The sequence below is a fragment of the Centroberyx affinis genome, unplaced genomic scaffold (genome assembly GCF_046629955.1).
Source record: "Centroberyx affinis isolate AG114_WGS23_722 - 3 ecotype Tasmania unplaced genomic scaffold, CSIRO-AGI_Caff_v1 ptg000106l_1, whole genome shotgun sequence".
NCBI classification, from domain to species: Eukaryota; Metazoa; Chordata; class Actinopteri; order Beryciformes; family Berycidae; genus Centroberyx; species Centroberyx affinis.
The window spans coordinates 238120-252834 of record NW_027278808.1 but is presented as its reverse complement, the minus strand read 5'-3'; the positions used below and the strand labels follow the sequence as shown (position 1 = coordinate 252834).

Below are 14715 nucleotides of genomic sequence, written 5' to 3'. Positions count from 1 at the left end.
TAAACTTCACTATTATTTAATTTACAAGTTAACACAATTAGAGAATGTAGAAGAATGACCATAGTGATGATCATAGTTTGATGATCATAGTTTGATGATCATAGTTTCTCTGTTATCTCTCTACCTACAATACAGACAGTCATGGAATTCTGGACAAAATTGTATCTAAAATAATAAAAAATATTCTCAGATTTGGGTCCGAGGGACAAAATCTCATCAAATGGGGGTTTGTGGCGCTAATGTGGACTAAATAAAGGTCCTTGAAATGAAAAAGGTTGAGAATGACTGGTCTAGCTGACCGAGCAGACATCAGGGCGTCTAGACCGAAAGCTTGGTTAAATAGAAACTTGCATGGACCTAAGTGTGCAGATGTTTTGTTCCTCCACTGCTCCGGAGCACAAAATGACCACAACATACCCAACATACACAACAGTATCTGCGGGGGGTTGATAGTGTTGCTGATCAATACCAATCACTCAGTGATTACTTGGCCAGCTGCTGATTTCTTACTTTTCAGCCTTTACTCTGTTGCGGAACAAAATCAACTATTTTCCAAAATTAACTGCTCAACAGTGGAGGATACAAGACATTTCAGCTATGAAGGCTAAAAAGCCTAATTTATTCTTTCAGCTGATAGATTACTTAATACCCTGTTAAAATGACACCTTCATCCATAGTGACATACAATAAGTGAAACTGTAGATTAAGAAGGACTGCAACTAACAACTATTTTCATTATTGATTAATTTATCGATAATTTCTTGGATTAATCGTTTAGTCGTGATCATTTAAAATGTAAAAAATAAATGCCCAGAGCCCAAAGTCATTCTTGAAATTGCTGACTTTGGACAGCCAAAAACCTCAAAGTACTGATTTTATAATGATATGAAAAGCAGCAAATCTTAGCATTTGTGAAGCTGCAAATGTTTGGTATTTTTACTTGATAAAAAAAGATGAATCCATAATCCAAATTGTAATCAATTAATTTTCTATATACATGTAAATGTGCCTATGCTGCACATTTGTATAATAAGGAAAGGCTCGCTGGGCTCACTTATGCTGAAGTATACTAAGGTTGTGTGTTTCAGATGGATTATCAATTTAAGGAAAACCATCTGAAATCAAATTAATTCCAGATATAACATCTTTTACAACAAAGGTTAAGTGCTGGCTAAAAGCAAACCAGAGCTATACTCATTTTTAGCTAATTGTACTCTAAATTACTATTGGTGTATGATGTATGTGTATTGGTGTATTGTGTTATGTGCATTTCATCGTATTTCCTATCTGTAGTGTATTGTGGTTTTATGATACTGAAAGCTGTATATTTTAATTACACTGTACATGTAAAAGCTCAACTAGGGACAAGAGCTGTCCTAGTTGTATTGGAACTATGTTAAATTGCATCGTCCCTATCAAATAAATAAATTAAAATCCATATTAGTGTGCAAATTCTCAAAGTGAGCCTAATTGACCGGTACGTACCTTGGGGAAGCGTTCCCGGTAAACGTGGTTCATCATGACTATCTCGTTATCAAAGGAGGTGCTGGCTCGCCCGGGGCTGCGGTAGAGACAGAGAACCGGTTAGTATGGTTTGACTGACAATCAAAGGCATTTGACATTCATCAAAACACAGGGTCTGATGGAGGCATGTCATCATGTTATCAAGTGTTTTCCTCCCATCACAGATGTTTGGCTGAATCAGAGCCTCCGGTCTCTCCAGCCGCTCTAATCACCAACCCAGCGACACTCACCTGCTCTACACTTACAATCAAGGCTTGACTGATATGGGTTTTTGAAGGTAGATATAGCAATACCGATATTTTTGGTTGGAACCTGCCAATGGCCAATATTTTGTGCCAACATTCAATATCTTTAAATTCGACCATTGTCATGAGTTTCAGCTCACGGTGAATATTTATGCAAAGTTACCTCCTGTAACTTAAACTGTTCTCAGGGTTCCTACACATTTTCAATTAAAAAATTCCACACTTTTTCCAGACCTTGATTTGTTTTGAAGGTTTTGTCTGGTGTTCAATATGATTTACATAGATAGACATCTTGCCCCTGCTAACTAGGTCATATCACTGTATAGATGAAGATTGTTCTTCACAGCCACAAATATCAGAATATGTGAGATGATTGGCAGGGTTCCTACACGCTTTCCATTTTAAAATTCCATATTTTCCCCAGACCCTATGTTCTTGACCGGATTTGATTTTGGTCGGTATTTGATATAATGCATGCTGACAGCGGCTGGGTAATAAGAGCGTCCCTCTATCTGAACATTATTCTTCACATCAACAAAAACTGTGGACTCAAAGTGGCTCTGCAACAACATAAAGGCTATAATTATGTGTGTATCAGACCTGAACCGCAACATTTTCCATACTTTTCCAGACATTTTTTCAAATTCCCAAACTATTCAAGACCTGGAAATGATCAAATTCATTTTTAATACTTTTCCAGACTTCCCAGACCTGCGAAGGAACCCTGTGTTCTGGATTTAAGAAAAATCTAATATTGGCCGCTCTGTGCTGTTTAGGAGTTTTTTTCTCTTCGATTTTTCTGTTAAGTTTTGATTCATATCTTCCTGTAACGGAAAAGTGACCATACACGACACTCAATCAGTGGGGATGGGACGGGATGGGAGATTCTCTACTGTGGCCCCACTTCCTGATTTAAGACTTACTTTATTGTCCCCATGGGCTACAAAAGTGCTGTTTCTCAGCCAAGTCTAACAGATTAAAAATAAAAATAAACACAACTATACCACTGATCATATAACCATCATACACACCTTCTGTCACATACAGCTTACTATTGACAACTATTACACATCTAGTGAAGGTGACAAAACAACTCATAACAACACAGCATGCTGGGCAGCTGAGAACAAGTAAACACATGTGATAAAAGTGACTCAGTTATCAGAGTATCGAGGTAAACACCTGCTGCACATAATTTCTGGCTTTCTGGCTCTGACTATTTCTCTGAGTGTTAAGTAATCCTTACAGATTCAAGCACAAATGAATGTTTATATCGGCTCGGCCTCTCTAAGGGAAACCCTGAACCGTCTGCCAGACAGAAGAATCTGGACCTCGCAGAGCAGAATGTGAGATGGATCAAACAATATTTTTTGATGCTGCGTCTGTCAGATTTCCATCCGTTCCGACGGACAGAAAGTTCAAACCAATTTAACTTTTTCTGGACGAACAGGGGCCAGTTGCATAAAGCTAGTTTAAGACTAGTCTAAGCCTTAGACTGGTCTTAGATTCTCAGGTTGGACTCGGCTAATTAAGACTGTCTGTTACTTAAATATTACAACTGACTTATTTTGAGGTAGGAAAGATAGCCACCTTTGCCCCTGGCTAATCTTGAGTTAAGAACTTTGTTGTTATGGCAACGAAACGGCCTAACTTGAGTGGGAGGTTTAAATACTGAAGCTGTTTCATAAAAGACGGCAAATCTCTGTTTTTTGGAAAGAGCCTGAAGAAGAGAATGAGACAGAAACAACACATTAGAGATCTACAACAATCAAGAAGTTGTAGGAACGGGTAAATATAAGTGTCTGTAGCAAGTCTGACTTAAGGTTAGGGCTGAATGCTTTTGAAAAAATTTCTAATTGCGATTATTTTGACTGATATTGCAATTGCAATATGATTTGCGATATTAGAGGGAATGATAATTTTTACGTCATTATTCTCATTTTCAAAAATCAGAAAAACGTATTAAAATGATTATGGTGTGATTTTCGCGGGGATCTGTACCAAACAAAGATGTCTTCTTAAGTCTGTAGAATATGATGTGTAGGCCAGGACATCTCTGCAGCACCACAATATTTCATTTAAAATGGTATTTTGACACACATTTAGCCTTTAACAAATATTGCGCCTCCTGCGATTTGAAAATTGCAGTAGGCCATATTGCGATTTCGATTAATTGTTCAGACCTACTTAAGGTCACATTTAAGTCTAAGACTGGGTCTATCTTTATGCAACTGGCCCCCAGATGTGTCACCGTCCGTTCAGCCAATCAGAGGTGTTCCTACGTTCGTTTTGGGAAAAACTAGCGGCAAACACAGAGACAACAGTCCGACCAAAACAAAGATAAAACAGAGAAAGCCTGGTGTAACGTTGGGATGACTGCAGGTTTTCCAGCTCAGTTTCTTATTGAATGTATATTGACGCTCCAAAACAAACCAACAGACAGAAATGTATCCATCACTAATTCTGTCCGTTTTCTGATGGACCAGCATTGCCGCTGCCTAAGTCTATGTAAAAGATACATCCAGAACCTTCGACATGGGCCCTCCAGCTGAGTGTATTATCAATATAAAGCCCTATAGGTATTTATACGAGCTCAGGAGCGACTGTAATCTTGCTTTCGGAGTTGAGCGAAGTTCATGCTGTTGTTTCATCACGCAGGCCTGGAGAGCATCATAAGATATGGGCTTTAGGGCGAGAAGACGGGTGTATTTTTACATAGAAATCTTGCCTGGTGCAGCTTCAAGCAGAACGGATGGAGGGGAAACCTATCATAATGCACACAGCCTCCCTCGGCCATTTTTTGTCATGAAAGACGCCTCTGTTGGAGCGGATGGCAGGCTGCCCAGCACACACTGCTGCAGCTCACCGTGGCTCTCTGCACCCCCGATCCACCCCCCTACCCCCCACCCACCCCCACCCTCGTCTCCGGCTCAGTAGCTAGATCCCCGAGGCGCTCCGCTAGCTACAACGCCCACGCGCGGCACGCCGTGGCGGCAGAACAGAGAGCGCTCAGGCTTCGCTCTGACGGAGCAGAGCCAACAGACAAAGTTGTCAAAACCACACGGATCCCTGCTGCCTGCCAGCCGGCCCGGGTGTGTAATCAATCAGAATCACTTTGGCCGCCAACTGCTATGGATGCACATGAATTTGTCTCGGTCACACTGATGCAGAGACATCTTGACATCTCACAGAGTCTCACAGTACATACTGACACCCAGGGAACGAGGACAACAGGACCTCATGCACGCTGAAAAACAGGCCGACTCTGCCCAAATGTCAAGCCTCCAAAACGCTACATAAAGTTACAAGAGGATGATCATTTATGAGGATAAATAAAATACTTCCCACTGAAATGAAGACTAGTGTAATGAAATTACACTGACTGGCCTTATGGGGGCGCTACAATGTTTGTTTACATGTTGCTAATGTATGCATCATTCATGGGGGATGACATGTTTACTTGTTACATACATATATCATGACAGGCTAGCAAAAATATAAAAATATATGTTTAGATTGAGTTCAGGGTTATAAACCATTGTCTGGATGGGAATCTGTCCATTTATGCTCAGTTTCACCTCTCTGAGTGCATCTGGCATAGGAATGACATACTGTATTTCAAGGCTAAAATTTTATGCCAGTTTCCTTTTCTTTTTAAGACTTTTGAATTCAAAGAAAGCAGGTCTGTCAGAGGTTAAGGACGGGGCGTTGACTTGCAAATAAAATACACTGTCTTCCTCACCAGCTGCTGTGCAAACTCTCCACTGACTCCTGTCTGATTCACCTTCCTACCTCCAAAACAGGTGGAGAGAAAGATTTACCATGGACGATCTGGTATAGACTGTTTTTATGTGTTTGTTTTCCTTTCACCCATTGCGCATTGACTATTTCAAAGCGGGGTATCTTTGTAAGTTGATAATGTAAAGTTTCTCCGTGGGTTTCCACTCTTGATGCTCATAGCAAAAGAAAAAAAAAAAACGTTCTAAAGTTGCCTGAAACCGGCCAATCAGACACACAGCCAGTGTGTGATGTAGAAAGACTTCTTTGATTGAGTCGATTAATTATCTTATGTTTGAGGCAGGAAAAGGGGGCGGGCCCTCTAGCAATGCCAGCCAATCAGAAAAGTGTCTCTTTCTGGCTGCTAGAAATGCCCCCAAAACAGCCTGTAGCTCTTGTGGTTGGAGTGGGGCACTAGGGAATAAATTACTAAAAACATTTATTTTCACAGGCATTTTTCAATGGATTCATTTCTTTATCATCACTCAAGTGGTTTGGCAAGTCCACTTAGCTTCGATGAGAGAAAACCAATCAAAAACTCAGTAAATCAACAACAGTTGTACTTGTTCCCTTCATCATATTCTGCTTAGAAAATCCCTTGCAGTTTATTAGTTATTTTAAGTCCCTTGCTTAAGGAACACTAACATTGAGACGATGTAATCATCTCATATATTGAGCAATAACTGTCTGGTAAATATTTTTCCTAAAATGGAAATGTAGCACTTTGATGAAAACAATCCTGATTTGCCTAAAAGACTCATTCTAAAGCGAGTCAGAGTCAGGAATATCTACCTGAGGCTCCGGGAGCGGGGCCGTATGAAGGTGGAGGGCCGCCCATCCTCGTCCGTCACGCTCTCCGAGCTGCGGAAGTGTTTGAAGAGGAAGTGCAGCTCGTCCTGAGTGGGCTGGTAGGGAAGCTGGTGAAGACGCTCCTGGGAGGACGAGGACGACTGCAGGCAAGATGGATTCACCAGGAGAGACAGGAGTTAGTTTACATTCACCAGGTTCAAATCAATCTAGCTGATGGCAATTTGGTCAAAATGATACATGACGAGAAATCAATTTGTCTACAGGAAACAATTCACCAGCCACTTCCACCATCTTACCAGCCAGCTTGGTTTCTGAAGGAGAACTGGACCTCCAAATGATGGTTGGATACCAAAGTGGCTGATAGAGTGGACTAACTAAGCAGCCAGAGTCAAATTTAAAATGGTGCAAGGTGCAGCATTTTGTGTTTCTCAAGACCACATTTCAAACAAACCCTGTTGCTTCATGTTGCAAAGAGGATGTTGCTTCTTTCCACCTTTCCAAGTGTCACTCTGTTTGTTTTGAATTGCAAGACGAAGGGTAAGAGCTCAAACCAGCCTTGATAACAGCCGGTATGCATTAGGGCTAAACGATTTTGAAAAAATATCTAATTGCGATTATTTTGACTGATATTGCAATTGAATGATGATTTGCGATATTAGAGGGAATGATCATTTTTACATCATTATTCTCATTTTCATTGAAAAACTTATTAAAATGATTATGGTGTGATTTTTGCGGGGATCTGTACCAAACAAAGATGTTTTCTTAAGTCTGTAGAATATGATGTGTAGGCCAGGACATCTCTGCAGCACCACAATATTTAATTTAAAATGGTATTTTGACACACATTTCACCTTTAACAAATATTGCGCCTCCTGCGATTTGAAAATTGCAGTCGCCCATATTGCGATTTCGATAAAATTCTGATTAATTGTTCAGCCCTAATATGCATTGTGATCAGATAGGCTAATGTGAGGTTGAAACTATGCAGTTTGACTAGTGCGACTGGAATTAAGTTGTGTATTACTTAAAAGTAAAACAGTTCCTGTTTTGTGCCGTAAAGCAATACAGCAGATTTACCACCAAATCCAAATATACTAATGTCTCAAAATGTATGTGGTAATGATTTATTGATGTTAAAATGCTACATGTTGCACCTTTAACCTGCACGCGCCAACCATCACAGGCCAACACTAAAGCTCAAACTACTGACTACTACGGTTTAAATGGAGCACACAAACCTAGCTAGTATGGATGGGACAATATATCGAAATTCAATATTTCATGGGGCAGAAAAATGACTCACGAGATTAGCTCCATTTTATTCTGCTGTAGTAATCACAAATGAGACGCTTGAACATCACAATTTCACAAGCTCTCCATCCAAATTATATTATCTGCACTTTGACATTTTTAAATTGTTGTTAACATTCTAGCAGCCAATGGCATCGCTAGAAAGATTTGTGGCTCAGAAATAAACATCATTCTGCACAGTCAGACTTTGTTGTCATTGACCTTTTATTTATTACATCGTATCGTGGTTGTATCGGATCATGAACCCCACATCTATCTATACTGAATCACTACTAGCTAGCGCATTCATTTAGAATAGTGGTCAAGGAGTTCAGTCAGAGCCGCTGCATGAACTTAACGGACCTCTCTCCAGCCAATCAGAGCTGTGTGTTTCGCCAGGCGATGGTGTAATCAACAATCTGGGTATGGGAGACATCATGATTCACACAAATAATAACTTATTTTTCCTGTCTACTGAGGCAGTGAGTGCACTCTTGTCGAGCTGAGCGGGACAGCGTGTACGTTGCCGGCAATCTGTTCCATTTTTCGGCCCATGTGTCCCGAACAGAAGCGAGGGACGGCATCTGTGAAGTCCTGTTTAATGCCTCAGTATAAAGAGGCACTGAGGGCCGGTAAAAGGGCCTATTGTCCCCGCTGACCTCCCAGCCTGGGCCGTGTCCAACTCATAAACTTCATTACAATAGCTGCACATGGCCGGCTTTCATCACAGACTCCCTCACCCCCTCCCCACACCGGGAACTTTCACTTTATCGCTTTGTTTCCCCAGATCTTTCTAGAAACAGGGGAGTGCTTGAAGGAATACGTAGTTCACCCAAAAATGAAAATTCTGTCATCATCTCCTCCCCCTCATGCCAGTTGAAACACAGGTGAAGTTTGTCCATATAACACACAGGGAGGCTGCAGCACAACTCCATAGCAGCCTTCTCCAAAACAACTGAAGTCAGTGGGGACCAGTTCTTCAGAGTTCCAAAAAGACCTACAGTATATTTACACCATCATTTAGTGCAAATCTTAACTACAGCTGATTGATTTGCAACAAATAATGGTGTATAGGTCTTTCTGTTCACAGTGTGATTGTTTGGCTGTTTTTGTTTTGGAGCTCTAAAGAACAGGTCCCCATTGACTTCAGTTGTTTTGGAGAAGGCTGCTACCAAGTTGTGCTGGAAACCTCCTTGTGTGTTATATGGACTAACAAATTTCACCTGTGTTTCATTTGGCATGAGGGGGAGGAGATGATGACAGAATTTTCAAAACGAAACTATTCCTTTAAGTTTTATGCCAACATCTGTTAGTCACTGTCAGGTGAAAACCCTGCCTCTCAAAAATGTCAGCTTTTCAGAAACTGAGAAAACCAGCCTGGTTTCAGCTCGACCACAATGCATTTTTGACTTTATCCTGTGTGGATTTCATTTTGGTTTCAGAGGGCTTTCTGAAACCTCTGAGGAGCGTGTCATCCTCCATCTGAAGTGAAAATATGAAAACAACATTTTTCTATAGGCTTTATTCGGATGGTATATTGTTTAATTTATTGTCTTTTAATCTATTACAATTGTCATTATTGATAAATGTTATGTTTAACTTGTGTTTTTTGTGTTTTGTTTTAACTTGTGTTTCTTCTTTCTCACCGTCTATGTCATTCAACTGCTGTCTACTACAACTGAAGTTCCCTTCTCTTCTATTCTATTCTAATCTATTCTACTCTATTCTAATACTACTGATGGTGGAATACATTGAAGAGTTTTGTTCCAAAGTGAGATTGTCAATATTTGAAAAATATTATACCCTTCTCTTATAAAATGATTAATGGCACAAAAAGGAAAGGATTGTAGAAAACCCAAGTTCTGATTAATATAATATATATATATATAACTTTTGAAACAAACTCCTCAAATAATCAACAAAGAGCATCAGAAGTTAAATAGAATCAAATAGAATCCAATGTCAATAACAGAAAACGAGGCCTAAGTGCATCATTAGTGAGAAAAATATGTCGCTGAGGTTTTGTTGAAAAGCTGGCCGGAGAATAACGTCATATGGAGCATTTAATCGAGTCATCAGCCCAACACACACTCCTCCTTTCATCCTTACATGGAACACACACACACACACACACACATAGACTGTGTGTATTACCCCAGACATCCAGTTCCACAGACCGAGAGAATGACTCATTCAAGCAGATGATGGAGGAAAACAATTAGCGGTTTGTCATCTCGGTCTTGGCATTCACTGCCCCTTATTGCATAAACGAATGTCCCATTTGGGCTGAGTGAGGTGTTATAATTGCCTCGCCGCTATGTGTGGACCAGGGAGGACGGGTGCCATGTTGGTGGGGGGGGGGACTCGACTCACCGAGACTGTGGAGCTCGGCGGATTGGTGCCATAGCCAGACGAAGGGAGAGACGCCAGGGACCATCTTCGGCCCTCCGCTCTGAGAAAAAAGGACGTGCTTGTTACATAAGCCTCAGTATTAGCATTTCATATGAAAAAGCCCCTTACATAACAGACGAGAGAGTCACCCCACGACAAGGAGAGCATGAAATTCAATTACTCCTCTTTTCCCCAAATCATACAAATATGGGTTCTCTGTGTTATCACTTGATCCACAGTAGTTCAGTAGCCTTTAGAGCAGTGATTCTCAACCTTTTACACATCAAGATCACCCCTAATTTAGTGCACAATTAGAGCCACAAACCCCCGTTTGATGAGATTTTGTCTCTCGGACCCAAATCTGAGAGTATTTTTATTGTTAGATATGATTTTGTCCAGATTTCCATGACTGTAGGCAGAGAGATAACAGAGAAACTATGATCAAAACAGTCATTCTTCTTCATTCTCTAATTGTGTTAACTTCTTTTAAATGAAAAAACGGTAAAGATTAACAATTCATCAATTTGCTGGAGACCCCCTGGAACCCTCTCAAGGACCCCTGGTGTTCCCTGGAACCCACGTTGAGAACCACTGCTTTAGACATATCAAGACGCAATATCTTCATGACAAGTCCTTTGAAGGGGGAAACACAAGGTTTTAAAAATAAAAAGGGAAGGACATGATGGAAGAGAAAAAAAAAAGCAGCAGCTACCTGTCGGCGCGAGCCAAGTGGCTGAGGTCAGACAGCAGAGAGAGGAAGAGAAAGAGAAAAAGAAGTTTCGGTGAGTTTTTGGGGGAATCTCGGTTTTGTCTTACACACTACACGGTTGCGCATGTGATCCTGTGACCCGTGGCATTCAGCTGAGCGATTAATCCTGACACTGTTGCCTTCCCTGTCAGTCTCCATTTATCCAGACACAAGTAGAGCCGCACACGCAAAAATTAATTTGAGGATACTCTCCCTTACGTAACAGAGACAACTCCTCACTTTGAGTAACAGCCAGTGAAAGGATTTCGTTCCTGTGGTGGCCGCAGACGGTTTGGGGTTTTGCAAAAGCAGAACCTATCTCAGACGCATCAAAACCTGTGTGAATAAATCGCAGGTGTTGTGGAGTTAGAGCGTGGCGTGTTGTATATTATTCACATGACCTTCATCACGCGAGAAAAATCAACGTGAAACTCTCAGGACGAGTCCGACGCTAACGCTGTCCGACAGCTGCAGGATTTCAGAACGAAGCTATCGTCAGACAGACCGGATCAGCAGGGTCTTGAAATGGGATGTGGGGCTGATCAGCAAATTGGTTTTAAAGCAGATCAAAAATTAAAGTCCACTTAAAATAAATGACGTGGGATTTATTAAAGTCTGAACTGCTGCGATTATATAACAAACTCTTTTATAATGAGCAACAGAAGACTAGCAGGATTCAATTCAATTAACCTGGTAGACTCTATTTCTATTTGTGTTCATATGAGTTCGGCTGATCACGTTTCAATTGAAGAGTTTCATTTAAATATTAACTACCAAAGTCTGGACCCACCTGATTTGAATGTACTTTGTTCTTCATTCTCTTAAAGCCATTTTGATCTAAAGGCTTCTGCTTAAATGCTTGAAATGTGTTTCTTAGACAAATATAAATAGTGAAGTTGATGCCTGTGCATGAATTTCTTTCCAAAGCCTCTTCCATCAAGGCAAAGGGCGGCTACTTTAAAGAATCTAAAATATAAGATAATTTGGATTTGTTTAACACTTTTTTGGTCACTGCATAATTCCACTTGTGTAATTTCATAGTTTTGATGTCTTTACTATTATTCTAAAATGTGAAAAAAAAATACAGATTCTTGCCTCAAAAAAGAACTAGAAACTCGTAAGCAAAGGTGTACAGATGACTTTTAACTTCAACAGTGAACCATCATGTTCTTTACTTTGATGCCAGCGAGCATTTTCTCGGAGTAACTGTCAGCTTTTCTTCCTCGTTCTCCCGTCTTGTTTTAGAGTGAAACTCTCAAACCGCTCCTGGGTTCATGACTGCCGCCTCGCTCGTAGGCTAGCCGAGCCTGGAGCGAGACGGCCGCGTTGCCATGGGAACGGGGGACGAGTGATGTGCGAGCGGGGCTCCGGGGGTCCCCCTCCACCTCGCTCCACTCATCCTGACGAAGAGGAGTCCGCCGTACGAAGACCCGAGCGCTGCCTGCCTCCGTCCCAATACACACCCAACTTCATAGGAAGCTCTTAATCGTTCACAGCTGAAGATTTAGGCTGCGATTACGCTTGTTCTTTTTGTCTTTTTTTTTTGTATTTGCTTCGTTTAGTTTCACACAAGTCACATGACTCACAAGCAGCTTGTTTATTGGACAGTTTTGGTAAGGTGTCATCCTGCCAGGTCAGAGATGTTGGTGGCGGGGGATGTAAAGATCGTTCTCAAAATGCATTCTTGTCTGTTTCTGCGTCCTCCATGATGCGTTAGATGTCATATTTCATTGGCTACGTACGAGTCCAAAACAAAAGAACGGCGAGAATGGAGGATGGATAAAGATCGTATCACAAGCAGACAAATTAGTAACTGAAAAGTCATTAAATCTAAATACTACTACTTAGCACATCTTTTCAAATTGTTCAAATGGAATAAAAGAACAGTTTGGCTCAGAATAACACCTTATCTCATTGAACTGTAGACACACTTGCAGTTTTCAAGTCAAGAATACCTGTCAGGTTATAATAAATGGCATTTTGATGAAATTCTATTTAGACACAGTGAAACAAATAAACCTCAGGCTCATTACAGGAGATAAAGGATTTAAAGAGCGCAGTGTTAGCGTACCTTCGGGCGAATGGGAAGTTGAGCGAGGCGCTGGTCGACACATTTCGGGGGCTGTCCAGAGGGCTGCTGGCAGCTGGAGGAGGAAGGAAACAGACCGTGACCACCGTTACTATTCACAACTGCAATACTCAATTTCATGAAAATAGAAAGCAGACAATCACACCGTCAAGTCTATGTTGGAACCATTATCACTTACTGGAAAACCCAGCGGGATTACCCAGCGCACCAAAAAGATCCCATATATTATCTTTGGACTTAACTCGTCCAAACATCACAGCGATTCCCTTCTACAAACAGTCTTAATTGGGAGGAAGCCTCGCTCGGTCCGGCCTGCCGCTGTCTGGAGGTTTGTGTACACTAGAGATTGCGGTTCGTTTACATGCAAGTGGTTGAGTAGCAATTACGACGCAACTGAGAGACCCAATTAGAGCCTGATTGCGCTCCGTGATTAGATAATCCTCAGCATGATTGAGCTCAAAAGAGAGTGTGTCTACACACTGCTGGCATGAGGGGCTCTTGAGCAAAACTCTATTCATAGAGCGCACCTGCTTGACAACATGAAGGGACGAGCTGCACACACTGCGGCTGACTCAGAAAGCAGAAGGAGCGCGCCAAACACTTTCAATTTCCTGCTCCTCGCTCCCTTTTCACCTTCTGCAGTTTTCCTCCATCTGAAATAGATGAATTCTGAACTGGACCAAGTCAAAATTTAATAGTTTTAAACACTATTTCTTATAGTAAAGTGAGGCGAGGACCCTTTGATTTGATCCAGACATCCAGCATAGGCTGAAGTAAGGCTGCATCATTATGCCAAAAGTAATCTAGATTATATTCATAGTATTCCTATGATGCCACATGCATTTCCTACCAATATGGTGCTTTACCATACACACAGCTCATTGGCTGTGGCTGTCATCGTCATTGTAATCACCTGTTAATTTATTACAGTCACTTGTTATTTTCCTACCAAGATGGCCGTGTGGAGATGGAAGAGAATACTATGAATTAGAAATTGTGTGCTTAATATTTTGATCACAATTATTAGTCTAAGTCAGTGATTCTCAACCTTTTCCATATCAAGGATCCTAATTTAGCACACATTAGAGCCACGGACGCCCATTTGTTTTGATTTTGTCTCTTGGACACAAATGTGTATTTTGTGTATTACAAAAATATGATTTTGTCCAGAATTCCCTGACTATCTGTATTGTAGGTAGAGAGATAACAGTGAAGTGAAATTATGATCAAAACAGTCACTCTTCTACATTCTCTAATTGTGTTAACTCCTTGTAAATGAAATAATAATGAACTTTAACAATTCATCAATTTGCATGGGGACCCCCTGGAACCCCCTCAAGGACCCCTGGTGGTCCCCGGACCCCACGTTGAGAACCACTGGTCTAAATAATTTGGGAAACTATATTGTTACATTTTTTGCACCATAATTCACCATGACTGTTTTCAACTGCATTGGCTGTTCTAAATCGAACACGATGAAATTAAAAGTTTCAATATTCTTTTGTCAGTCTGTTTGTCCAGGTGAGAACGATGACCTTTGAACTCTGGTGGCACCAAATAACAGCACAGAGAGTCTCAGTTTTCTAACAAGAGAACTGCAGTACGGTTCGTTAATCCAATCAACTACAGGAAACCACAAAGGATTGTGGGTAGGAGGAGACAGATGTGGTTCCTCATGCTTGGAAAGCCTAGCAGATCAAAATGAAATCTGGACTGATGCTCATACTCAGCTAGTTCTTCATGTGTTCTTAACTGGTATGAACACCACAGAAGAAGTGAACCAACTGCAGGTGTGGTCGGTCGCACCCTGCATCGTATCGAAGTGTCCGGCGGAGCGT

The 14715-nt window shown here is 41.1% G+C and overlaps 1 protein-coding gene across 1 annotated transcript in view; it reads right to left on the bottom strand.

Moving 5' to 3' along the window:
* The window catches only part of mast3b (microtubule associated serine/threonine kinase 3b), a 65084-nt gene that overhangs the window by 32880 nt on the left and 17489 nt on the right, over positions 1 to 14715 (bottom strand). Inside the window, exons 4-8 of the mRNA XM_071524320.1 lie at positions 12860 to 12932; positions 10753 to 10773; positions 10023 to 10101; positions 6339 to 6496; positions 1486 to 1561 (exon numbers count right to left, since the gene is read on the bottom strand). Coding sequence (XP_071380421.1) covers positions 1486 to 1561; positions 6339 to 6496; positions 10023 to 10101; positions 10753 to 10773; positions 12860 to 12932 — 407 coding nt within the window. The remainder of the gene's footprint in view (positions 1 to 1485; positions 1562 to 6338; positions 6497 to 10022; positions 10102 to 10752; positions 10774 to 12859; positions 12933 to 14715) is intronic.